Here is a 27,105-nt window from a genome sequence, read left to right as displayed (position 1 = left end):
CTTTCCTGGTATAGAATGAGAATCAGTGGCTAGAAGTTGTAAAGAGGGAAATTTGGTCCTGATGTCAATGAACAAGCAGTGATTAAGGATTACCTCTGTTCTAACATCCATTAAGGTGGAGCTCAGAGTCCCATGTGTTTACCAAGTGCTAGGCCAGAGCTAAGCCATACTCCTCCTCCCCAACAAAGAAAAAAAACAAAAATAAAAATGACAATTCCTTCCCTCAAGGAGCACCTAGTCTAATAGGAGAGATCACATGTAAATAACTAGGTAGTGGTAGATTGGATCAATTGGAGAACATCTCCCAAAGAGACACAATCTGCTTTCTATCTCACCAGAGCTTTCAAGCAAAGACCAGGTATGGTATAGAAGCATGGTTTTCAAGCAATGATTTGAACCAGAAGGCTTCCCATTCTGACTTTCTGTGATTCTGTGTTGGGGCAGGGTGGGGTGGGAGATGGGGAATGCAGAGAAGGAAGGGTCAGACCAGGAACCAAAAGTTGTGGGTGTGGAATAAGGGATTTGAGAGTGGAGGGATAGTAACAACAACAAAATAGGAGGCAGGGTCAGGTTCAAGAAATTTGGAGATCTGGTCAATCAGACTCCTCTACCTTAGGGCACAGCTTTAGATTTGTCCTTGAGATCACCTTGTATAATTCTTTATGAGGGTTCATTTGATGTTGGAATAAAGCACAATTGACCTAAAACAGTATCTTTACTCTCTCTACATCACTGGGGACTGTCTTTCTATCTTTCCATAGATCCTTCAGTTGCCTTTTCACAAATATTTTCTTGGTATTGTGCTTGAAATTAATCTTAATTTTACTTCATCTATTTATAAACATGGTGCATGGTGTGGATCATAAAATTTGGGGTTGGAAAGGATTTGAAAGATCACCTTGTTCAACCTCCTTGTTTTCTATACTCAGAAAATAAGAAACACAGAAACAGAGAGATAAAGTTACTTAGCTAACTTACAATGAGAAGCAGAGCCTGGAAAGCTATTATTAAAGGAATAGCCATTATTACAAAGAAATATAGGGCTCGGGGACAAACAGATGGCACAGGAATTGAAGATGGTCAAACAAGTCAGATCCCTGGCAGCGGAGACCATCTTGCTGGGCACTTCCTACCCCCCACTCCCTAACCCATCTGCCCTTTTCTCTGTATTTACTCCAATCCTCAATCATAAGCTCATAGACTGTTAGAACTGCAAGGGAGCTTACAGAGTCATCCCTCTCATTTTAAAGATAAGGAAACAGTCCTACTTTTAGTGACTTGTCCAAGTCACACAACTTGTTAAGTGGAAGAGGTTTCAACTTGGGACTTTGTGATCTTCACACTAATTCCTTTGAATTAAAAAATGACTATCATACAGCATAGGGACTATCAGTCATTCATTATAATTTTGGGAAAGATAACAATGCTAAATAAGACCATTCCTCTGATATAGTCACTGAAGCTTACAAGCTATTAAGAGATGGCACCCACATAACCACAATGTAAAATAAGCCAGAAAAGGTAGATATTAATAAACTGTTATGAAATTTCATAGCATAGAGATATCCCTTCTAGCTAAGATGATAAGGAAAGATTTCATTGAATAAGTAGCCCTTCAGCTGCCCAAGTACTTTAACAGTCTGAAATCAGAGACAATCCATTATAAGTGAGGAAAGCACATAAGGAAAGCCGTGGAGATTAGAGAATGAGACGTATATTTTGGAGAGAGAAATTGTTATAACATGAATAAAATGAGAAAGGGTAATTGATAATACTGAAAGCATATTTCTGGGGAACTTTGAATGCTAAACTGAGTTGGGAATCTATGCTGTCAGCAATGATGAGCCACCGAATATTTTTTATCAGAGTGATTTGATCAGATCTGCACTTTGGAAAGATGAATTTATCTGGCAGCAGTGGTTAGGAAAGGCTAAGGAATACAGGTTTAAATCTGGGACACTTTATAGAGTATTTCACCCTTTAGTTCTTATAGATAAGGGAATTGAGGCCCAAAAGATGTCACTTGCCCCAAATAATAAGGTAGTAAGGATTCAAACCCAAACCCTCCCATCCAAATCTGGTGCTTTTTTCTTTACAGCTTGTTGACTCTAAGGAGCAGAAACCGAGGGTGGAGAGAGAATAAGAGACTAGGTCTCTTGTCACCTGATAGGAAGGAGTCTGAATTGAGGGCTGTAACAAGGGCCCAGTCCTGGATTTCAGTAGCTGTTTTAAACCAGGGCTTGTTCCCTCACCTATAAAACAAGAGGATTTGGGCAAAATGATCTTTAAAGTTTCCTCTGGCTCTCAAATGTGATAAAACTCAGATAGGGGATACTCCTCACTTCCTACCATCAGCCCGAGGCTTTGAATAAAGGGCACTAAGAGATAGACACAGAAAAAACTGAGATTTAGGCTGATAACTTAGTAAAAAAAAAAAAAAAAAAAAGTCATTCCTCATTTTCTTTTAGTCAAATACACTCACAGAGTCTCATTTACAGACTCTCTAGAGCTTCTTATCTATAAAATGGCAGAATGATGGGAAAATGGAATCCAACCAAACAAGAAATTTTTTTTTTATAAAAACATTGACAAGCCTATACCTAAAAAAATCAAAACGGAAACAAAGAGGTGCAGAATCAAACATATAGGAGGAATGAAATACTCTCTTCCCTTTTCTCTCAGCCCAGACCTTTTCAAGTTTATCTCCTTTACCATTTGCTCTGCCTCCCCCTCCTCAGTAGCTGAAATCTATGAGGGATGGGAGAAAGAGACAGATTTGGATGTTAAAAAAAACAGAGGGCAGGAAGGGGTAAAGTGGAGATGGGGATCAGAGTTTAGTAAGGAAAAGGAGTTGGGGACACAGAGGTAGGGAGGGATCTGCATAATGACAATAGTTGAGTGCTTCAAATTCTCTTTTAAAAAATTCCTGAGGAAATACCAGCCTCAACTCCCCTTCTCCCCATTTCATAAGAGAGATGTAGAGGGATCATCAGGACTCCTCACACGATTGGATAAAAATAGCATATTTATACATATATGCATATATATGTAATCATACATTTAAATATATAATATATAAATTAATAGTATAAAATAAAATATAAAAATGGTTTAGTATTTTATAGAGACAATCAACCTCTAATTCCTAGGGCCCTTGGCTCCGTTCTCTCCCCTCAGCGTCACCATTTCCCATCTAGCCCCCACTCTGCCAAGCTGTTTTACTAGACATTTAGCCAACACACACTCTTCAAAGTTCCCTTCCCTAGGATTCTCTCCAGTGGTAGGAGAGAGTCCAATAATAGAGCAGGGTGATGGGGGGAGGAGTACAACACACAGCCTAATCTGTTCTCTTCAGCATCCCCAAGCTCTCTTGGCCCTCACCTTCCCTCTCTACCAACCAAAAGGAAACATAGACAGAGCTAGGAGGAACCTTGGATGTCCCTATGTAGTCTAATCCTTTTTTTTTATGCAACAGGAAACTCAGGCTCGCAGTGTCCATGACACATTGGTACACTACTTGGTACCCAAGTAGGAGGGCTTCAAATCCCCTTTTTCTGACTCCAAAGCTAATCTTTCTGCTGCATCATGTGACATCATCCTTCTATCTCAGACCCACACCCCAGGACAAGCCAAGTGGAAAGACTTAACTCTGGGAGCTTGGGCTATTTTTCCCCAAACTGGCTACTGAACCCCTGCTACTGCATGGATATTCCTTGGTTTCTGGAGTGCTAAAAGTCTCTTTATTCAGGTCTGCACAGCAAGTGCTTAAGGTGGAGAGCTCCAGTCTTCCCCCCTCTCCACCCTTTTTCTCCCTTCAGGTTCTAATTCTGGTCTGAAGAGGCAAGGGTCACTCTTACTAAAGGACAGAACCTGGGAAACACTGGAGGTCATGTGGGACTGGAATCCCAGTCAGGGAATGGATCTGCTATGAGACAAAGGGACACTTTGCCCCTATGTACAAAGAGCTGGTCAGGGGGGTGGAGAAGCCACTCCCATCTAAGGCCTTTTGGAGGGTGGAGGCGCCGGCAGGAGAATGTGCTTGGAGGTGGAGCTGAATGTCAGAGTTCCAGAAGGGGGGAAAAGTAGGGGTGCCGGGCTGAGATTAGAACCCTGGGACTGGGGCAGAGGAAAGGGGTGGGCCTGGGACACTCCTCCCCTAATACCTTCTGATTTCAGAGGAGACTGGCTAAAGACAGGTGAGATACACTACATACCTGAGGCTAGTGACTCAAGATGAAGAAAGAAGAAGGAAACCTCTTACCTGGGGGATGGGGGAGGTAACCATCTCTTTTTCTTGTCCCCTTTCCCTGCTCCCTGCTCGTCACTGAATTTGGCTATGAGGTAGGGAGGGGCAGGATTAGAGTACTGCAGTGGGCTAGAGTCCTAACTTTCAATCCGGAAAGGGTTTGGGGCCCTAGATTGCGGGTGAGGACTGGAGGATCCTGCCCTCTAGAAAGATTCTGAAGGAAAGAGACTAAGGCAGAAAAGGAGACAAGAACAGAGAGTTTGGGCTTCTACGTTCCTTAGTTGTTGTTTTTTTAAAGATCCCTTGTGATGTATCCCTTATTCTTGTGGCAATTTGTCTTTGTAGGTGGACCTGCCTTCATGGCTGGCCCTGTGAGGGGCTACCCTAAAAAGGGACAGTCTGGGGCGTCAGATTGAGGAAGTAGCACAAGGAGAGGCGGGGAAAGGTAGACCCCGGAGTCAGAGGGGTAAGGACTTCAGACCCCCTCACCTAGATTCCAGGGAGACCTGTGTGCACTGAGGTCTGAAGCAATATCTGCTGGGTCCAGGGCCCGGGAAGTAGAAAGGATTGGGCTACAATGGAAAACTTTACCGGAGAAAGGAGACTGGGAGTTCCAACTGTTTAATCAGTAGGGTAGATGAGATTAACCTAGTGTCAGGGTTGAGAAAAGCACTCTGGGTTTCTTTTCTGTCTGTGATAATTGATTATGTTATCACTATTAGTCATACAAACTCCTGTTGTCACCTGTACCCCCTAGAGTGATTGCTATAACCCCAAGTACCCTTCCTTAGGCCTTCTTAATCTTGTTTGTGTCATGGCTTCTTTTGGCAGGCTGCTGAAGCCTGGGGACCCCTGCTCAGAATAATGTTTTATGTAGAAGGTAACAATAAATTTCAGTTCAAGGTTAGTGAAAACAAATATATGTGTATATATATTTCTTATTCCAAGTTCATGAATCCTCTGAAATCCTAGTCCTCTGCTAATAGAGTATAAAAATGTAAAATATGGTTCTCCCAGTATTTAATACCATTCCTCACTCCTCTCTCCTACACTCCCCAAAATTCTCTCTTCTTCCTAATTCTGACTACTTGGTATAGTCATAGGAATTATGTCTTTAAAAAAAAAAAAGGCAATTTATTCTGCATTACACTTTAATTAACAGAAGCAAAAAAAAAGCACTTTATTACAACTATTTACACTTATAAATTTCTGAGTAAACATAGCTATTGCATCATATTAGTCACTGCCTCCCTACACTCTTCTGTTCTCTGAATGTTCCTTTGCTTCTTTTTTTTTTTTTTTTTTTTTTTCCAGAAGCCCAGGCAGGGGCAATGTTTCCAGGTCAAGTATGGGGAAAGCGGTGAAGCCATTGACCCTTTTGTGCTGTGCCTCCACCCTCCTAGGGTTCGCCCTAATGGGCCTGCAGCCGGACATCAAGCCTGTGGCTTATTTCTTCCTCACCTTAGGTGGACTCTTTCTCCTTATTAGCCTCTTTTGTTTCATGGAATGCGGATTCCAGGCAATTCAAACAGATACCACAAGGGCTTTGAGCTCAACTAGGTAAATTGGGGCCAAGTAGAATGGGTGGAGGTACATATATAGATATATATCTATATGTGTGTGTGTGTGTGTAAATATATATATGTATGTATGTCTCAGACATGGGTAGCCTGCTCCCCTGCAGGGTTCAGAAAGAGGAAGAATTAGTATAAGAGATCGCCTGGAGGTGAGGGAATTCCAAGGGTCTCCCGGGTTGACTGGGGGAGTGCTGACCCTGTCTGTCTCATTCTTAGGGACAATGCAGCCTTTGAAGTACCAAGCTATGAGGAAGCTGTGGTACCACCTCAGGACCCCAACTCGAATTTGGGTGAGCCCCCACCCTACAGCACGGTGGTTCCCTCACAGCTTCAGGAAGAGGAATCTAACCATTTGGCAGGACACACAGGAGCCAGAAAAGCTAGGCGGGTAAGGTCAGAAGGTACAATGACCCAGACCGAAGGATCTTTAGGCACCCCAATCAATCTCCACCTTCCGGGACATCTCATAGGGTCTACAGCACCCCCACTGCAAAGCCTGACTCACCTGGAGCCTCTTACCCCACCCCCAGAATATGAGCTCAGACCTAATAACCAAGACATCAGTGATGACAGCGTTTGTGATGATGACAGCGTATTCTGTGAAGAGGGCCGGACACCTCCCTAAACCTGTGTTCTCTGGACATATAACATTTTTCCCATCAGTGACTTTCTTTTTTTAACCTGGACAACCTGAGCAGGGACCTGGGACCTGGCAAGAGGAAGAGGGCATCAGATACATTCCCATGCTTTGTATCCAGAGAGTCCAAATGGTCTCCCCCATCCTCATCCCATAGCAGTCATTCTCTTACCAAAAACTGGAAGAGGATGGATTGGTAAAATCACCGGGAAAGGGAAATCAGAGCCCTTTCTACTCGGAGAGTTCTCATTGTTTACAAAAGGCTTCCTCCACTCGGCCAAAAACGGCCTCGCTCAAACTTCCACCTATTGTTCTTTGCTTTCCTTTGCAGCTGAGCCAGGGGGCCTCAAACGTTTTAAACCCCGGCCGGTTCACTGTCCCTCAGACTGTGGGAGGCCGGACTGTAGTAAAAACAAAAACTCACCCTCTGTCTCCGCCCCTCAGCCCATTTGCCGTGACCCGGCGGGCGCATAAACGTCCTCAGCAGCCGCTGTTTGAGAACTCCTGGCCTAGGTGAAAAAGCCTTGTCAAGCCTGGCCTAGCAAAGCCGGCCTAGCAAAGCCTGGCCCAGTGGTCCGCAAACGTTTTAAATAGGGGCCGGTTCACTGTCCCTCAGATTGTTGGAGGCTGGACTATAGCAAAACTCCGCCCCTCAGCCCATTTGCCATAGCCCGGCGGACACATAAACATCCTCAGTGGCTGCAACGGCCGGCCATAGTTTGAGAACCCCTGGTCACTTTTTCTTCCTTATAACTCCTCCCAGATCAGATAGACTTCTCATTTTCTCTGATGTTCTCATTTAAGACTTTTCTTTCCAGACTAAACCTTACATTTTCCCTCAATTGGGCTCATTTAGCACAGTCTCCATTTTTTCACTGTTCTGTTTACTCTGTGGACACAAGTTTGTCAAAAACCCCTAGTGAAATCTTGTCCTTAGAACACAATACCCAGCTGTGAAATGACCAGGGCAGAAGAGGGAATTGTCACTTCCCTTTCTGCTTCCATCCATTCTAGCTAAAACTTAGCTAACTTTTTTGGCCGCTACGGCACACCATTGACTCATGGATGCTGTTGACCTCTGGATCTTTTTAAACCCTTATTTCTTCCTTCTCTGATTATTTTTGAACCATTGAGTAGAATTCTAAATTTAGCACTATGAATATCACCGTATTAAATTCAGCTCTAGTCTCAGCTTCTCAAGGCCTTAGCGTCCTCATTATCAGTCATGCTCACAATTCAGGATGTTGTCGAGATCAAATGAAGGCAAAGCATTTAAAGGGCTTTTAAACTATACATTTCAACCGCTTATGATTTAATTATTGTACTCTCTTCCCACTCAATCAATCATATTAATTGACTACTATATTACATTAGACACATGATACAAGTACAAGGTTCAAAACAAGTCCTACTTGCAATGAACTTGGACAAGTTCTGTCACTTACCAAAAAAAAAAAAAAAAAAAAGTTATTTAAAGGGAAAGCGGTGGGTGGGGTCTTAGAATGGGCGGTCAAAACGTCAATTTCCGCGGGAATCTACGACCAATCCCATCCCGACGTGGGGAGCGCGCCCGTCGGGATCCATCTTCCCCCGCCTCTTTTCTCTTCTCCAACCACTGCCTCCTTCTAATCTTCTTCCGGGGGAGGCCGACGAAAGCTCCTGGACGGGACGTTCTGCGCATGCGCAAGCATCCCTGGCGGTGGCTAGAGTATTGTAGCTAAAGATTTGGGGGGGGCGGGGGTGAAGGTGTAAATGGCCGCGCGCAGGCGCATTCAGCGTCGCGAGGGAGAAGGGAGGAGCCAAAGTAAGGGTCGGGGGCGGGAGTATGAACCCCGAGGGGGCGTTTCATTTGTTTGGAGAGTGGGCGGCTCTCTCCCGGGCTGAGAAAGGCGGGAAATGGCGGAGGCGCGCGCGAGTGCCCGCCCAGCCCTCGGTCGAAGGGGGTCGACGGCCGTGGACGGGGGGCGCAGGTGAGTGGAGCCCAAGGCGGTGCCGACTCTTCCCATCTTGCCGGGCAGCCCGGTCCGGGACCGGTTTTCCAGGCCGAGCGGGGAGCCCTGAATCTCGGCTGCGGCACCCTGGAGACACTCCCGACCCCTGACCCCTAACCCAGGGACCCCCGCCCCTTTCCCCACTAGGGGGCCTGAAGCTGTCCAGATGCGTATAGTCCGGCCTGGGAACCTGCATCCGGGTACGAGGGGGGTCCCCCTCCCCCCTTCCTTCCTTCTCCCGGCGAGCAAGAAACCAGCATTTATTCTGTACGAACTACGTGCAGTGAGTTTGTACTGAGTTATTCTGAGCACTGAGCTTTGCAAACGATCCCCTTTGATCCTCACCATCAGCTGGGGAGGAGGCGGGGCTCGTACTGGCCCGTTTTACAGATAAGGAACCTGAGTGAGACTTCCATCCTGGAGACAGTTGGCAGGTGTCCAGCGGGGGAACTGGGGGAATAGTGGGCATCCGGGTCCCGGCCATACCTGTCAGCGCCGTGTCACGTCCGGGGAGAGAGAGACCTTCGGGGAGGTCGTGTCCAGTGAGGGGTCAGAGGTCAGACTGCTCAGAATAATGCCACAGAATAGATAATATTGCAGAGGAAATACAATTACCCGAAATTTTATTTTAATTTTAAAAACCTAATTTTAATTTAATTTAAGTAAATGTAAATAAATTTTAATTTAATTTTAAAAATTAGTTCAGGTTACCCCTTCTACCCATTAAGAAGCCCTAATCCGAACCTTGGATCAAGTGACCTCTGAGATTCCACGATTCTGTGCTTCCTTCTAGGTTATCTTGCTCTATTACAAATATAATTATTCATAGACTTCAAAGGGTTTGTAGAGTTTTATCCAGAACATTCGTTTTTCAGAGCAAGAGCACCAGAGAAAAGCTATATATCCCTTAACGTAAGCCCCATAATTGACTAGTGGCATGTGCCTTTATAAAACCCAGTTGTTTGTTTTAATTTTTTTATGTCAATTTCCTTTAAGTCAGTATCTTTAAATGGCAGTTGAGCATTCTTCTGTGCAATGTGCTAGACACTGGAAGTAAAAAACAAAAACAAAAAACTTAATAATCTGGAGCAGGTCACTTACCTCTCTGGAACGAGGTGACTAAGGCCCTTCCAGTGTCTAAATCTGAGTAACCCATGGATGCCCTACTTGTAAAAGGTTTGGAGTGTAGCTAAGTTCGGGATACAGGAAGTGTATCCTTGCCCTCCCTTAGTTCTGTGATTCTGAGAGCTGAGGAATTGCAGAGAGAGCTGTAGTCACTGAAGGGGCTGGCCTCCAGTAAAGGCATGTTGAATGTACCAACCCCGAGTAACACACTTCAGTGTTTGATAGTGGCAAGAAAATAAGTAAGCATGGTTTTTTCCCTGGAAGGATTTATAGCTTAGTACAGGAAAGCTTCCACTAGGTCCTGCAGGAGATTCCACTAATCATAGGTCTCCTCCCTTAGATCCCTGTTGCAGAATCTGCCTGTGATCGTGGTGTGCCACTGATAAGCACAGAGAAAGGGCCATTTGATCTTATTATACTCCTTTAGGCTCTCATACAGCTTCTCTTCCTTTTCACAACCAGTCTTCTAGAAAAACTTTACTGTGCTGCCTCCCACTCACTTCTCAGCCACTTATATTCAGGCTCCCAGGAGATACCCCTGGTTACCAGTGATTTTTTCACTGTCGAATCTGATGGCCCATTCGGATTCCTCACCCTTCATTGCTGCTGCCTTTGAGGCTGCTGAGGGCCCGTGTTCCTGGTTACTTTGTTCCCTCCTTTCATGTTATTCTTCTTTCTACTTGTCTGGCAGGTTTTCCTCAGTCTCCTTTGCTGGATTATCATATATGTCCTGGCTTCTTCACTTGATTTTACATCAGTACTTCCTGGGCCTTCTTTTTTCTCTACACTTTGACTTTTGATCATTATTCCCAAAAGTTCATTTATCATTTTTATGCTGATGTCTCTCCAATCCATAAATATAGCCCAAGTGCAAAAGGAGGTATAGAGTCCCTGGATATTTCTTCTATGTATGCCTCATAAACATCTAGAATTTAATATGTCCTTAGGAGAGCATATTTTCTCTTTCTTCCCTTCTCCCCAACTTTTTCTCCAAACTTTTCTGTTATTTTTGTTGAGTGTACACTCTCCTTACAGTTATCTAGTTTCTCAATTCTTCATTCTCCTTCCCCCTTTTTCATATAAAATCAGTCACAAATCTGATCATTTTACTCCCCTGTGACTATGGGACTTCAGAATTTTATTCTAGCTTACTTTCCTCAACTTATTCATGTTACTCTTTCCCTCTTTGTGCCAACCTGGCGTATTTTGTTTTCAAATCTTAGGATTCCATCTCCTACCTCTGTCTTTGAACAAGCAATTTTTCAGGCCTAAAATGTGCTCTTCCTCCATCACTGTCTCTTAGTTAGAAATCATAATCAAGGCTGAATTCATGTTACAGCCTTGTATGACAGCTTTACCTGATACTTCTAGTTGTTGGTGCTTTTTCTTTCCTCAAATTATCTTGCATTTAGTTATATAAGCATGTGATATCCCTCAGTAAACTATAAGCTCTTTGAGCACAACACTTTGCATATGGTTTTTAAAAATGCTTGTTGGATTTACTCTTAAGAAAATCTAATCTAATATCTTCTGAGAGAGGCATATAGTAGTTAAGTTGCAGAGCCTTGAATTGTGAGGGTATCAGTCTTCATGGAACAGCAGAAGGGAAGAGAAGCAGAGGGGTCAATTTTGAGAAAAATTTTAAGATCCTGGTTCTGAACATTACTGAGTTAGAAGGTTTCACTGCTATATCCTATGAAGTAGATGCCAGTTTTGTTTTGTTTTTTTGGATAGTTGTGACTAAACTTGAGATTTATATCAAACAGACCCACAAAACTTAGAGATCTCTTTTTCTATTAAATCATGGCCTTATCACTTAGTAACATTGATTCACTACCTCCTTTCTCAGTCTTTTCCTCTCACCCTTTTGTCAGATTCTGACAGTTTCTGCAGTGTCATTTCCTATCGAGACTGAGTTCTTTATAACCCAGTTAAAGTTTTATCAGCTCAACTAGGCCAGCGGTATTGTTTTCACTTAAAAAGAGTTTTCAACATGAAATTATCTATTGTGTCTGAAGTTGCTGTATTTTTTTATTAGGCACATTTTAAACAGATCTCTGTTGGCAATCTCAGTCTGGAATGTCCATTAGATTTGCCAATTTAGTGATATGTTTTTCCCAAATTAAGATATGCTTCTCTTTGCAGAATGCTCTGAAGAAACTGATTTTTATTGATACTGAGACCCTTCTTCCCAAGCCATATATACACCTCTATCGAACTGTATTATACATACAGACCTCAGTAGTCCATAAGATGGAGTTGTATTCCAAACTAACAGAATTCTTTAAAAGCCATGCCTATCTTTTTTTTATAGACTTGAGTGTACTATATCTTATACAGTATAAATAAAATCAAATGTTATACAGAACTGAGGCTTTATTAGGCCTATTCCTCTATGTTATTCTTCTACCTCATCTCCCCACAATTCTTTCCTTATGCTCCACCCTCCACACCACATCCCGACAGGAATAAAAAAAGATCCCTTCTCTTGACAATTTCCTTTCCTTTTCACTTTTCTCAGCAGGATGTTAGGAGTCTGGGGAATGGAACGGGAACACCAGGAAGCTCTGAAGAAGAATCGGGTTGTGCTGGCCAAGCAGCTGCTGCTTAGTGAACTCTTAGAGCACCTCTTGGAGAAGGACATCATCACCCTAGAGATGAGAGAATTGATCCAGGTAGCTTAGAGAGAAAAATAGTTTGAGAGTTAGGAAGTGATACAAGGTATGAGCAGGGGAAATAAGAGACATAACCTTAAGGAGAAGTTATAGCTATAGAAGCCGGGATATCAAAGATGGTATAGTGTCCCAAGAGCGGGAAAGAGAATATACTCAATTATCCTATGTATTAATAACTCAAGTGATGATGCTCTTTAAAAAATTATTAATAGCCTTTGTTTTTGCATCACTTTTATTTCCAGATATCCCCCTCCTCAATATATTGAGCCATATCTTCTAAATAACATTCCCTCCCTCCTCCCCCCCCCCCAAGGCTGGGGTTAAGTGACTTGCCCAGGGTCACACAGCTAGGAAGCATTAAGTGTCTGAGACCAGATTTGAACTCAGGTCCTCCTGAATTCAAGGCTGGTGCTCTACCCACTGCACCACCTAGCTGCCCCCTGTAACTAACATTTTAAAAGAAAAAAGAAAAGAAATTCAGTAAATCTCACTGGGAATGGGAGGTATATTGTGGTATAGCGCAAGCAAACACAATTTCTTTTTTAACCTTTTTTGTCTGTCCCAGGCCAAAGTAGGCAGTTTTAACCAGAATGTGGAATTTCTGAACTTGCTGCCCAAGAGGGGTCCCCATGCTTTTGGAGCCTTTTGTGATGCTTTACGGGAAACCAAGCAAGGACACCTGGAGGACCTGTTGCACAAAACCCTCTACGGTTTTCAGCAACTACTGCCGTCGGTATGGGACACTGGGAATATGTTTGGGGAAGGAATCTTAGCCCAAGTGAGATTTGTGTTGGCAGTCTTGGAATATTGAAAGAAGAGATAGCTATGACTGGGATGTCTCTTAAAATTCAGCTTGGTAACTGTTGTTTTCTTACAGTTGAACTGTAATGATGATGACTCAAATCTCCCCCTCCCAGTGTGTGAATCCTGTTCTCCTCACAAGCAACTCCGACTGTCTGTAGGTGAGGATTTAGAGGAGAGGATGATAGTTGGATTTCCATATCTTATTTGGTCTGACTGAGCACTGGTCTCCTCTTTCCTGTGTGCTGAAGATAGTATTTTCAGTTAGTTGATTGGGACCATTAAAGTTATTCTTTGGTTGGTTGCTAAGTATGGCCATCACCCTGTCAGTAGTGAGGTTGTTATTATTCACTATATCTATTAGTCAACTAGCAAAAGACTTTCATATACTGTGAAAAGTGACCTACTGCTCTGCTTCTGTAAATTGAAAGACCCCATGGTTAATTAGTCCTTGCATCTATGAATCTTCCTTAATAAAACTAAGCTTGTTTTTCCAGAATGAGAAAGGGAATCACATTCAACTTCTTACTGTAATGATTAAAGCTATTCCTCAGTAAAGCTGTTATCTCAGAAGTAGAAAGAAGGATTAAGTTCCTTGCAATACTAGGTTTAATCTTGGATTTTGAAACTGTTTGTCTCTCTGTACTCAGAGACCATGGAGCATTCTCTGGACAATGGAGATGGACCCCCCAGCCTCCAAGTGAAACCTTGTACCCCAGAGTTTTATCAGGCACACCACCATTTGGTGAGTCTTACAGAATGACTAGAGGAAATGGGAAAGAAAAAGGGGATTCCTTCCTTGGAAAAGTAGTCTCCATTTTCATCCACATCCCCTTTCTGGCTGTGTCAGGATGAGCAATAAATCCTGATTAAGGGTTTCCTTTTGTGCAGACCCCTATTAATCTCAGTGGGAAAAAAAAGTAAAATATATTCCCTATCTTCATGAAGCTTTTGGAAGGTTAGCTTGGATAGCTTTTTGTTGAAAACATGGTGTTGGTTGTTACAATGTAACCTAGTCTTTCCTACACAGGCCTACAGATTACAATCTCGACCTCGGGGGCTAGCACTGGTGCTAAGCAATGTGCACTTCAATGGAGAGAAAGACTTGGAGTTCCGATCTGGTGGAGATGTGGACCACAGTTCCCTAGTAACCCTCTTCAAGCTTTTGGACTATGATGTTCATGTCCTGCATGACCAGACTGCACAGGTACTACTTGGGAAAAGGGGGGAAGAATATTAGCCATTAGTTGTAAAAGAGAAAGAGGGATCAGAAAGTTGGGTAGAAGAGATAAAACACTTATTTTTTACAGTTTAATTAATAGTATTTTATTTTTGCTATTACATGTAAAGATAGTTTTCAATATTCAACTCTGTAGGATTTTGACCTCCAAATTTTTCTTCTTCTCTTTCCCTTCCCCAAACAGCAGGCATTCTGATAGAGGTTATACTTGTACATTCATGTAAAACATCCCTTTTCCAGAGTTTCTGTTGCTACTTTGTACATTCTTCCACTTACAAAAAGGCCCTGTATCACTTTGTAATTTAGTAAAGATGGGTAAGACCAACTGACTGCTTGAGAATCATTTTCGTAGAGTACCAGTTTCCTCAGGGTGGTCATGTGTTTGACCCAGATTATAGCTTCAGATATTGATTTTCACTTAGTTTGACCAGGGATATTTAAGTCCTATGGGACTGATTCATGCTTACCAAACTCAGAAGAATGTGATTTCTCAATCTCAATGCCAATTCTTTTATAATGGAAAATATACTTGTCCCATTAATCAAGACTAGTCTGTATTAGGAGTTCATTTCTTGGCAAACACAGAATACTAAAATAATGAACAGAAAGTTGTTTGGGTAGCCTAGGATTAGAGAAAAAGAAAGTTAATTGTATGTTCTGATGATTATCCAGGATCAAAGGTCTCCTCCCTTAAGCAGTATTATGGAATGCCCCTGATTCTAATCCTTTTTCAATATTCCTTATTGTCATCAAACCATCTTTAATGGCATTACCTGCCTCCTTTTAGATTCTGATATTAGTTATTTTACATTAATAGAGAATCATGAAATGCAAATAAAGTTCTATTTCAACATCTCATGATCTAGAGGTAACCCTGTATTTTCAAATATTTTGCCAGCAGAACACAAGTTCTACCAAGCTAAAAAGCTTTCTTACATACACCTGGCTACTGATTTGCCTGAGAATTAGTTTTTCTAAGTTTGACAAGGCTGATCAGTAAGGGATGATTTTTTTTTTCTCAGCATCAACAACTTATAAAGACCAATTTAGAGGTGGCACAATAGGGAAAAATCATCAGATGAAATAACAGATCCCTTCAAATATTAAAGTAAATTTCATAATATTTGCTTTTGTAACCGCCTTATTTTTGTATTTTTAGCTTTTATTTCACTTTTATTTCTCGTTATAATTCTTTCCCCTCCATTACCAAGCTATCCTTTAAAACAAAGACAATTTAAAATAAGAGGGAAAATAGTTTGGCAAAACCAATTAATATGTCAGTTTTATCTTATAGTTGAAGTAATATTCCTCACTAATGGTATTCATCTCTGTAAAGAGAGAAGGGAGATGAATTTTTTTACTACTTTATGCCCAAATTTCTTCATTATAATACATTGTCTCATTTCTTTTTTTGTTCTTTCCATTTGCATCATTGTAATAATTGCATATGTTGTATTCCTGGGCCTATTTATATCACTGTACATTAATTCATTTCATGCTTCTCTTTGCCAGTTTCTTTTTATTCCTTTCTTTTAATAGTAGAATAATATTTGAGTAAACTTGGCTTTGATTTGTTAATCACAATATATATTCTATTAATATTTTTTGTTGTTATATCACCTATATTTCCCCCTATTTCTTTCTCACCAACCATCCTCTATAACTTTTTTTTTAAAAGAAAGAAAATGGTGGGAGGTGGGGGGAAGAAGGAGGGAGAAGAGATTCAGTAAAATCAATGTATCCCAAAAAACAAAAACAAAACCAAACCAAACCAAACCAAAAAAAAACAAAACCCTGACATTATAGGAAATGTTCCATACTTGTGAAGACACTCTTTCCATTATCTCTGCAAAGGAGAGATATTTACTCATTTTTCTTCTTTGGAGTCAAATTTGATTTTTGCAATTTTGCATTGTTCATTTCTCAGGTGTTTTTGTTTGTTTTGTTGCTCATTCTTTCCATTTACATTAGAGGGTAGAGAGTTTTATTTGTTGTTTTTCTGGATCTGTTTACTTTTCATCAGTTAATATAAATCTTTCCATGCTTCTTTGTATTCATCATATTTATTTCATTCCATTATGTTCATGTACCATGATTTGTTTAGACATTCCATAATGGAAATATCTTATTCTGGTCAATGCATTTATGTTACTATTGTCAGTTTTAATCTAGCATGTCTATAGACAAAAGAATAGACATAAGTTTTAATTTACCAGCTATCTGTAATCATTCTACCACAAATAAATGGTTTTTGAAAAGTATATATATATATATTTTTTTTTAAAGATGTGATGACTCATAGGTTCAACTTAGAAAAGTAACCTATATATAGTGAATTAGTTTGACAGTGTCTGTGATATTTAGCCTCTAGAAAAAGATTTTCACTTTTTCAAAAGAACAGGAAAAAAACATACAAATACAGATTTTTAAATCATTGATAGTTAAAATTAATAATTTTTAATTTTAGGGTCTGCAATTTATTTAAGAGAAAGTATATTATCCTTTTGTTTTAACTTTATCAAGCCAATCAGACAAGTTTTCTGTTGTTTAAAAACATCAAGCTCAGGATTATATTTTAAATATCAAATTTAAACCCAAGTAAAAGTGCCATATGAATTTTTAAGTCTTTTTTCCCCTTTTGATATAGGTATTTTACTTGACATTGTAGAATCTACCAAGCCTTTTAGATCATTTAAGAGAAAAAATATGAGTTACTGTATTTTCATTAGAATTATTTACAAAGAGATAGCTGTATTTCCTTTAAATAGGTTTTTCTTACTTCCCAAGTTCAGGGTTTTAGAGGCAAAAAGAAAGTTGCAGTCATCCATAATCTATAGGAACTAGGTAATTTAAAAATATTGAAACAATATTTAATAGAGACTTACATCAACTGATGCTGAGTGAAACGAGCAGAACCAGAAGATCATTATACACTTCAACAATGATACTGTACGAGGATGTATGCTGATGGAAGTGGATTTCTTCAACATAGAGAAGAGCTAATCCAATTCCAATTGATTAATGATGGACAGAACCAGCTACATCCAGAAAAGGACTGGGAAATGAATGTAAACTGTTATTTTTACCTTCTGAATCCAATTCTTCCTGTGCAACAAAAAAATTCGGTTCTACACACATATATTGTATCTAAATTATACTGTAATATATTTAATATATATAAGACTGCTTGCCATCAGGGGGAGGGGGTTGGGGGAGGAAGGGAAAAAATCTGAATAGAAGTAAGTGCAAGGGATAATGTTGTAAAAAATTACCCATGCATATGTACTGTCAAAAAATGTTATAATTATAAAATAAAATAAAAAATTTAAAAAAAAAAAAAAAAAAAAAAAAAAGGAAAAGCTACAGCCAAGTTAAGCCATGGAGCATTTCTTTTTAATAGGTCAGTCCACCATGAAAAGAACTAGAGGCTATAAAATTAACTCCAATTTTCTATCATAACCTTTCCAGGACCTGATCTTCAAAAGTAAAACACAATTTTCTAAGGGGTCATAATTAAATCATACAGAAAATTAATATTCAGAACCTGGCAAATCTGTTGCTTTCTGCTAAATAAATGATCACAGACTAAAAAAAAAAAAAAAAAAAAATTTAATAGCAATAAAATGAAAAATAATAAATTACATTAAACGTTGTTCAGACCAAATAAGTCTTTATTCCTGATTCAGAATATGCATCTATCAGCATGATCTATTTATTCATAGCATTTTGGTTTCCAATCGTGATAAGACAGAATTTCTATTTTTAAAAAACTGCAAAAATTTATTCCATAGATAGTAAATTACATAGATTAATTTAACTTTGGTTGCATAACAATAAGTTTTCCCTTTCTGTTATTCATTTTCTCTTTCATTAATTAATTAAAGATATAATATATATGTGTATGTATATGTGTATGTGTGTGTATATCTTTTGTTGGAATCATATTGAATCATAAACTAGAATGTGAACACATTATCTAAGATAATGTCTTTATGTAAATAGTATTTTCTTGTTAAGTGACTTCCTAGGGTATAGCCATTTTCACATAGAAATAAATATGACAGTTAAGAGTTACTGCCAAGTTAAGAGTTTTCTCAGTAGAATTCTTAAAAAAAGAAAAGCTTCAAATGCATTTATTTACTAATAATTTTATTTACCATAACGCGAGTGTCTCAAGTTATTGAGAAGTTACAAATCTCCTAGCATCTTTTTGGTAATCCCTTAAATACACTATGCATTTAATAAGAGCTATATGTATATTTATGTCACTCCAAAATAATAAAATAATAAAAATAATTGGCTTTTAATGTAGCACTTTAAGTTTTGTAAAGTGTTTGTTTGCCTTTTCAGAGGATAGTAAGAAAAGATACAATTTTTAGATCTAAATCCTTTGAAAGATAAAATATTTCTAAGTAATAGTTACAGTAAATTCTACGTTAGTTAACTTAGTTGTTAATAAGAAATGTATAGCATAAATACCATAGATTGTATATTGCCATTTTAAACTTATTTAAATTTCATTCTTCAGCATTCATTAAATGTCTGCTCTCTAATTCGTCTTAGGTTATAAGATTTGTTTATCTATTCATTCATTCAAATATATTTATATTAGGAGTCAAGTCTGAGTAGAATCTCCCTCCAACTGTGCAGATAGGCAGTTATTTTCTAAGTTATATTGTCAGATTGCTCCTTGGTACCATGAGAACTTACTTAAATACCACTAGTGGTATCTCTGCTAATCCGTGTTACAGAGTAAGTATTCCAAGTCTTGTTTTCCCGGTTCCAAAGCTAACATATCTATTATACCTAGCTACATCTAAAGACCTAAGGCTACAAAGACGAAAAAGAAAAATGTTTTTATTTTCAAGGAGAGTTTACTGGGTAGTATTTTGGAAAGAAAATCTTCAAATTTATTTTTCACTTATAATTTAAGGAATTTCATTTTAAAAACAAAGCTGAAAAGACAAAATATAAAAGCAGTTAATTATAATTGCTTTGCTGGCTTCATTCTCCCAAATATACAGATACTTTTAAATTCAGCAAATACAAGCATCTCCCAGTTGACAGATAAGTTGTGTTCCATAATTTATTGAACATTTATTCATTTATTCAACACATGTTTAGAATTTGGAATGCATTTTCCCCATAGAAACAGTGTTTTAAAAGGTGCTTAAAATTTATTAAAAAAATCTGTAAGCCATAGTATAGTTGAAATTTAGCCGAATTTATGCTTTATCTTTGAATTGACAGAAGCATGTTGTTCTTTATTTTTTTGTTTGTTTGTTTTCCCATTTAGTTTCATTCTTGTTTTCAGTCATTCAGGTTTTTGTGGTCCTTTCTGGGAGTCTAACTACCATGTTGTATCATTGTTTCTGTAAGAAAATGCCTTTGCAGCAAGAATGAAATCAAGTAGCAGAAGGATTACATTTTCCTCCTCTTTTCCTCCTTATTACAAGTTCATTGGTGATAAGTAAGAAAACAGTTATTCTCCAGTTACTTGTCATTTGAGGAAATTCACCTCCATGATATGTTTGTGGAATTTTCATAAATTAGGGGATTTGAGACTTTCTATTTTATAGATATTTAATCCATTAATTCACAAACCTAGAGTTTTATTTTTAAAACATTTTTCATTTTCTTTTAAGATCTCTTGTCCCCTTTTATCTGGATTTAAAAGCACATTCTTTGGTAATTTTTTATCCTTTAAACTTTTCTTGTTAGAAGATCTGGTGAGCAAATCAACCATATCTACTTTGTAGTAGGTTTAGTACCTTTTGAATCTGACATTTTAAGCTAAAATGTTGATTTGAATTTTATGTAACAAATTTTATTAGACTTTTTATTGTGTCTAATTCATTGCTAACATAGTGAGAAGAGGCATATATGTAAAAGCTACTACTGGAAGAGCTAGATGAGAATATACAAGAATTCAGGCTAGTAACTGAAGGCATGCAACATAGGAAAATTGAAGGTAGTCAAATACTGGAGGTCATAATTGGGGCCGAAGGTCCCAGATCTAGGTGGACAGATTATAACAATAGTAATTGGTATAGTAAAGTGAGCTTGATTCTGAGACAGTTTAGTTCATCAAGAGGCTCTTCCTATGTTTCCTAACAGGTTCAAGATTGATCCATTCAGGAGGTAGGGTGCATTTGGAATTAGCCATAGGTTAAGCTGTATCAGTTACTACACTCAATCTTCCACTAGAGGGCAAGAAAACAGTGGTATATCCTTAGATTGAACAGATTATTTTCTTGAAAAAGTGCTATTTATTTCTCCAGACAAATGTCTTATAAGGAACAACCTTTTCATGATATTTCTTTAGTATACACAAATAGCTAATTTCTTTATTAAGGAACTTCCTTTTTTTTTTTTTTTTTAAAGTTCTTTTTTTTTTTTTAAACCATAGTTTTATAATACATTTTATAATAGTTTGTAAGATATTCCTACATCTCATTTTTTAATCATTTTTCTCTATTTTTCAGATGCTGCCATAACTATTATATAGATTACTTATTTATAGAAAGTAGATCATTTTAGCTGCTGTTTTAGGTACTCTTTTTAAGGTATGAGATTATTTTCCACAAAATTAGCTTGAATTTTAGTGTGATATTTTCATATAGTTTAATTATAGATAATATAAAATCAATAACTTCCTCATATTACCATTGAGAGTATTTAGCATTAACACAGTATAGAATTTAGGTAAAAAGTGAAATAGAAATAAATTTGAAGGAGATTAACATAGGAAGAGATAGCAGTCAAAAAAAAGACAACTTTATGACTTTTGTTCAAATATTTAATTCTTTCCCACAATTTCCATGTATATTAAGTTTTTTTTGAGGAAGTTGTTAAATGTTTTTTGATGTCAGGTAGCATTGACCCAAGGGGAGAGAGATTGTAGCGCTGTGTCTGTTTATTAGGGAGAAAATGAATAAGTACCCTAGGGCTAGGTACTAACAAGTTTATAATAAAGATATCTATCTTGTAGGTAAGAAAATATGTAATGGGGATCAAATATTCCTTTAAATACTGCTATTATCACATCAGTATGAATTCTTATTTTTTGTGTTTGTTAGACATCAGATAATCACAAACATATCATCCTTACCTTTTGAACCATAGTAACTCAAAAGGCAACATAAAAACAATGTCTTTCATTTAATTTGAGAAGATTTTACTGTTCATGTATTCATCATGCTTTTCTTATGAAAGAAATAGATTTGTGCTCCATTTGTGCTTTTATATCTTGACAAGCCTTATAACTAAGTATGTGCATTTATAAAATGTCTTTCTAAGAGTTCAGTAGGTTGAGAAGAAATTAGACCTTAAAATGTAACTTAAAAGTGTCCTGAGAAATACCATGCTCTTTCCAACTTACAGTAGGACATATTGACATAATTCTATATAAGAAAATCTTAAAATTGTGGCTAATTGGAGATCTTACCTAATTGCTAAGTCACATGGGAATCTTACCTTTCAGGAGATGTATAAGAAGCTCCAGAGGTTTGCACAGCTGTCAACTCACCAGAATACAGATTCCTGTGTGGTTGCACTCCTTTCTCATGGCATAGAAGGTGGCATCTATGGTGTAGATGGCCAGCTGCTCCAGGTATTTGGGTTATCTAGACACAGACTAATGAAACTAGAGTTTCTTACTTCTCTCCCTTTCTTACATGTGACAGCTATTCTAAGTACTGTGGAACTCTAAAAGTATAGTCCTGAAGATTTCTTAACCCACTTGCTTCATTTACTCTTTTTATTGCAGCTCCAAGAGGTTTTTCAGCTCTTTGATAATGCCAACTGTCCAAACCTGCAGAACAAACCCAAGATGTTTTTTATCCAGGCCTGTCGTGGAGGTGAGTGCCCCTGCCAGCCCAGTGCCTGGATAGTGGCTCCTAGGCAGCCCCCTTGCTGGTCTCACTTTCCTGTTTGCTCCTCTCAGGTGCTATTGGATTCCATGGGCACCCCCTTCTGTTCACTGCTGCCACCGCCTTTCTCACTCTGTAAGTGTCTCACCCTCTGCATGGGCTGTGCTAGGACTTGGGCAGCCCATGGCTCTCAGGTTGGTCAGCTCTTTGTCTTGCATCTTCATGTCGTCTTCTCATCTGGGCACTTTTATCAGCATCCTTATTTTCTATTGGCCCTCTTTGTCTCTCCAGCTTTTATCTCTGAGATAATCTCTCTTTGGGTAAGAGTAATGAATGACAAAGTTCTCTATATCTCATCTCTATCTCTTTTACATTTTGTTTCTTTCCTACTTCCTTTCTGCCTTTTCCTTTAACCCTACTTGTATGTATCTGTCTTTCCCTTCCTTATGCCTCTTTTCTTTCTTAAACTTCCTTTTCTTGACTACCCATCCATTCTGCAGAGGACCCAAAAGTTACTAACTTCTGTGCTATCCAGCTGCTGCCTGAAGTGCTCCTCTTCTTTATTTCAATGCATTCTAACCTTTTTCTTCCCTTGCATGAGGTTTTTTCCAGCTTTTTTAAAAGCCAGAACCTTGAGCATTTTAATCTTATCTGGCTTCCAACCAATGTAAGAACTTAATTTGAGTCCATATTATGCTAAATACTTTTAGGGATAGAAAAGAAGATACGATCCCTCTCTTCATGGTGCTTATAATATAGTTTATGAGATAGGATATATATCTGTAAAATAAAAATAATTCTAAAGCAACCCCAAACAAATGGGCACTGATATAGTAAACTGCAAACATAAACATTGAAGTAAGAGGAAGAGATCATTGTGGGGAAATTTACATTTAGCTGAGGTAATCAGGAAAGACTTCCAGCAGAAGCTGAACCTTAAACAAAAGTAGGGCTTCTAAGAAATGAAGGTGAGAAGTGGAGAACATTCCAACATGGAGGATAGCCAGTGCAAAGACAGAGGTAGAAAATGGAGGACTGCGTGAGACTGAGAAGATAAAGATCAAGTTAGGTTGTGAAGAGCCTTAAGGGCTTTATAGAGGCATTTATGTTTGATCCTAGACGTAATCGGGGACCACTACCACTAATCGGGTAGTTTTATGTGCACTTTAAGAGACCCACTTTTGCATCTGTATGGGGGAATCATTTGGAAGGAAAGAGTCCAATTCTTAGCTATTGAAGTAGTCCAGGCAAGAAGTGATGAGGATCATAGTTTAGGGTAGTAAAAGGAGGCAGATGTGGAGATAGTTACAACAAGATTTGACCAATAATTAGTTATAGGGCATGAACTTTCCGGGATTGGAAAAACTTTCTTTATCTCTAGTATATTATGTGTCCATTACCAATCCACTTTTCCACAAAATCTCTAGGGAACAACTTAGTATCCAGCCTCTGTGGTAATTAGAAATCCATCTACTTGCCCTTTTCTCTTAAGGAAAGAATATATATATACACACTGGCTTTTATTCCATCTCCCCTCCCCAATTCTGGTTCCTGACTTCTCTGTGAGTCTTACTGCTAGGCAAGCCATCAAGAGGCTGAATTATCTCAGCTACATGGTAAATGCATTTGTCCTTTTTGTCCAAAGGTAGATGATTAATTAGATGACTTCTAAGGCACCTTCCACTGTATGGAGTCTTTTTCAGCACTTCCAACCATTCCTTCTATCCTAACAGGGATAGAAGGAGCTCATGTTATGTCAGAGGAGGGAGAGACATAGTACTAAGTTTATATCTGCAAGCACAAGCTTTGCTGAGGCAATAGCCAGAAATGGCTATCCTGATTGGGTTGGGAAAGAATTTTGGTTTCCCATTGTCAGGCCCGGGGGGGAATGCCGTTTTTGTTCATTCTCCCTGCAGATGAGACAGACCGAGGGGTGGACCTTCGAGATGGGAAGGAGCACATGGCCTCTCCAGGGTGTGAGCAAAGTGATGCTGGCAAAGAAAAGATACTGAAAATGCGACTGCCTACGCGCTCTGACATGATCTGTGGTTATGCGTGCCTCAAAGGTACTTGGGTCCTAGAGCAAGGGGGAAGGGAAGGGAATAGGCATGTTATAACAACTGTTAGGCACCAGGCACTGGGCTGTGTGCTTTTGACACTGTGCTATGATACAGGGTGGGGGAAGTGATGAAGGAGTCTGCCAGTCCCCTACTCTGGTATTATGTTAGGATGAACTGTGGGATGGAGAATGAGCCAGAAGGCAGGGGTCTCTCATTCAAACATACTCGTGGTCTAACTGTAGGAACTGCTGCCATGCGCAACACCAAGCGAGGATCGTGGTACATTGAGGCTCTGACTCAAGTATTCTCTGAAAGGGCTCGAGATATGCATGTGGCAGACATGTTGGTGAAGGTAAGTGTCCCTAGGTTTGACTCAGCAAATCTTCACATTTGTACTTCCTCCCTTTTGCTTTCTTTCCTTCCTCCCTGGTCTTTCCCCCTAATATAGCTTGCCTTACTTTTTTTTGGTGATAGTATAAAAAGTCTGAAGTCTTTGGCTTGAAACTTAGCAAATTTCTTCTTCTCCAGGTTAATGCACTTATCAAGGATCGAGAAGGCTATGCCCCTGGTACAGAGTTTCATCGATGTAAGGAGATGTCTGAATACTCCAGCACCCTCTGCCGCCACCTTTACTTATTTCCAGGACATCCTCCTACACGATGAGCATCTATTTTTCCATCTAGCCCAGAGTGAGACCACAGAAGGCATGATTGAACTGTCCCTCTTCAGAATGGACCATTTATTCCTCCCCCTCAGGGATAATGGGACTCTCCCAGGCTTGTTTTATATATCTTTTGTTTCCCATTTTGAAGATGGGGCCTACAGGCCAGTTCCTCTTGTGTGTGAAACTCTAGAACTATTTTTTGGCAATCCCTGGTCCGAATCACTGCCAGGAAGAGTGCTTAGGGTGTACAATAAGGGAATCTGGCAGGTATTTCTAGAATACAATGCTTTTATGGGCTAAGGGATATGTGAGCTTTAGTCCTGAGTACTAGTATTGAATACTTAGCCAAGCCTCAGCCTTAGCCTCTTGTGGATATTGAGTTCACTCCCCAGGATTATTGTGACTAGCACTTTGAGTGTTGTTTTTATTGTGAGTTAAGCCATTTTGATGATCTCCACTTCTTATCTTGTCTATTTTCAAATACTACTTTCCTTGCCATTCAGGGATATTTGGGGTAATGTCCTTTACTACTACTTAATTTCGTACTTTAAAATTCTATGATTTCTTCAGTATGAATATCACTCTGTTATATGATGAAACCACTCCGTGATCAGTAAGTGGTAGTCCAGAATTACTATGGCCAAAAAATAATCCATTCCATTTGGTGATTTTTCTTTTGAAACTAGACTAAAGCTAGATTCTTCTTTGGACATAGGAATCATCACTGAATCCATTTTCAAAGCCTTTCTAGCTTTGTGTAGGATCTTTCTATTAGAATTTGTACTTCACTAGCTTAGTCTTTGAGAATTCAATCGATAGCATTTTAAAGGGGAGTTATTTGGTCTTAGAGGGCCAAGCACAACTCAAGACACTGTATCAACAGTAATGACCTATGCATTCTCCTTTTTAGTACTGTAAAACTTCCCTGTGGTGGGGACTGTCTTCCCCTGATCCCTTCTCTTTATCATCCCAGTGCTGGAGAAAGGTGAAAACTCCCCTTACCAAGTGATTAAGGTGACTTTTTCTTATTCTTCCCTCAGGAAGTTTCCTAGATTTCATATATAGTTACTTTGTCCTGTATTTTCCTATTGAAATGGGCAATTCAGCATAAGAATGCAGAATGGATGGGAATGATATTTCAGACTAATCTAATTTCTTTTTTTTCTTTTATCTCCTATCCTGAATTGTCACCATGTCCCCATTTTCTTCATTTCAGATGCTCTGCCTTTCTCACTATTCCCATTTTCCATCCAAGCTAGGTTTTCCACTTTTCTGCCAGAATTGCTTTAAGATCTTCCTAGCTAATATCCCTACTTTCAGTCTTTCACTCTCTATCTGTTCTATATGCTACTATTAGATAAATTTTCTAAATTATTCCCCTGCTAAAGAAACTATAGACTCCTAAACCCTGGTCTCATTGGATTTATTCAAGCTTTTCTTGCTCTATTCTTCAATAGGCACCCCCTGTTCCTCTCAAATTAATATGCTCACTTTCCATAATGTTCATTTCTTCTGTGGTGCCTTTGCTCATGTTGTTGTCCCTCCTTTAATGCTTTCCCTCCTACTCTGTATTTCTGCACAGCCTTACCAATCCTTTGGCTCAGCTCAGTTCTCATGTCAATGAAGCCGCCTTTGAATTCCTTTGCACTTAATACCATTACAGTTTAGTACTTAACTGTATTCCGATTTTTTTGATGTATGTTAGTTACAGTTGCCCAAAGAAACTGTAAACTTCTTGAGGGCAGTGACCATGTGTCATAATTATGTAGCCCCCATAGCGTGGGTACAGAGTAAATACAAAGATCATGTATTATATACACAGCGTATAATTTCCCACAGTGCCCTGTACTGTGCTAGGGTCTATAGGTGCTCAATAAATACTTACTGATTGGAGTTGGGGTCCTGCAGGAAGATACTCATTTTCCCCAACCTGTCTTCCTAATCCCAGTCTAGGGATTAGTATGATGTAGTAGGGTCTGGAAGTGAGCCTCTCCCCACTTCCCACTGCCAAGGTTTTGTATTACTTTCAGGTGCCAAATAAATACTTGTGTTTGTTACCAAGCTTCCCCAACACCTCTCCCTGTGGCTTATCAGATGCCTGAAATCTTTCATTTACCTTGTAAACCTACCTCATCATCTTCTAATTTCATCACATGTTGCCTCCAGAACCCTCCCCAAAAAAACAAAAAAAACCCTAGCCTCCTTTTATGATAAAGAA

The 27,105-nt window shown here is 39.2% G+C and overlaps 2 protein-coding genes across 5 annotated transcripts; both read left to right on the top strand.

Moving 5' to 3' along the window:
• The first annotated feature begins 4,031 nt into the window (after positions 1–4,031).
• TMEM139 (transmembrane protein 139) lies at positions 4,032–7,650 on the top strand. 2 transcript variants are annotated; one of them, XM_074267678.1, is made up of 4 exons: positions 4,032–4,277; positions 5,078–5,149; positions 5,561–5,806; positions 6,040–7,650. In XM_074267678.1, exons 3-4 carry the CDS (start codon positions 5,595–5,597, stop codon positions 6,446–6,448), a joined length of 621 nt encoding a protein of 206 aa, XP_074123779.1. In that variant the 5' UTR covers positions 4,032–4,277; positions 5,078–5,149; positions 5,561–5,594; the 3' UTR covers positions 6,449–7,650. The 2 variants fall into 2 exon arrangements, with proteins under 2 accessions (XP_074123779.1, XP_074123780.1); XM_074267679.1 differs by having other exon boundaries at positions 4,122–4,277; positions 5,078–5,126.
• A 534-nt stretch (positions 7,651–8,184) lies between these two features.
• On the top strand, positions 8,185–26,958 carry CASP2 (caspase 2). Of its 3 annotated transcripts, none has more exons than XM_074267671.1 (11): positions 8,185–8,430; positions 12,101–12,251; positions 12,817–12,984; positions 13,129–13,213; positions 13,703–13,797; positions 14,083–14,259; positions 21,776–21,904; positions 22,061–22,151; positions 24,080–24,229; positions 24,466–24,575; positions 24,752–26,958. In XM_074267671.1, exons 1-11 carry the CDS (start codon positions 8,357–8,359, stop codon positions 24,884–24,886), a joined length of 1,365 nt encoding a protein of 454 aa, XP_074123772.1. In that variant the 5' UTR covers positions 8,185–8,356; the 3' UTR covers positions 24,887–26,958. The 3 variants fall into 3 exon arrangements, with proteins under 3 accessions (XP_074123772.1, XP_074123771.1, XP_074123773.1); XM_074267670.1 differs by having other exon boundaries at positions 8,252–8,430; positions 12,098–12,251; XM_074267672.1 differs by lacking the exons at positions 24,080–24,229; positions 24,466–24,575; positions 24,752–26,958 and adding an exon at positions 22,238–22,422 and having other exon boundaries at positions 8,252–8,430; positions 12,098–12,251.
• Positions 26,959–27,105: the final 147 nt, after the last annotated feature.

The sequence above is a fragment of the Sminthopsis crassicaudata genome, chromosome 5 (assembly GCF_048593235.1).
Source record: "Sminthopsis crassicaudata isolate SCR6 chromosome 5, ASM4859323v1, whole genome shotgun sequence".
Classification (NCBI taxonomy): Eukaryota; Metazoa; Chordata; class Mammalia; order Dasyuromorphia; family Dasyuridae; genus Sminthopsis; species Sminthopsis crassicaudata.
The sequence above is the reverse complement of the archived record's forward strand: the minus strand, read 5'-3'. Positions and strand labels throughout refer to the sequence as shown.

Coding starts and splice junctions, on each gene's coding strand:
- TMEM139 (XM_074267678.1), top strand. CDS start 5,595: ATGGGGAAAGCGGTGAAGCCATTGACCCTTTTGTGCTGTGCCTCCACC. Junction 5,807..6,039: donor AGGGCTTTGAGCTCAACTAG/GTAAATTGGGGC, acceptor TCTCATTCTTAG/GGACAATGCAGCCTTTGAAG.
- CASP2 (XM_074267670.1), top strand. CDS start 8,357: ATGGCGGAGGCGCGCGCGAGTGCCCGCCCAGCCCTCGGTCGAAGGGGG. Junction 12,985..13,128: donor TTCAGCAACTACTGCCGTCG/GTATGGGACACT, acceptor GTTTTCTTACAG/TTGAACTGTAATGATGATGA. Junction 13,798..14,082: donor ATCAGGCACACCACCATTTG/GTGAGTCTTACA, acceptor TTTCCTACACAG/GCCTACAGATTACAATCTCG.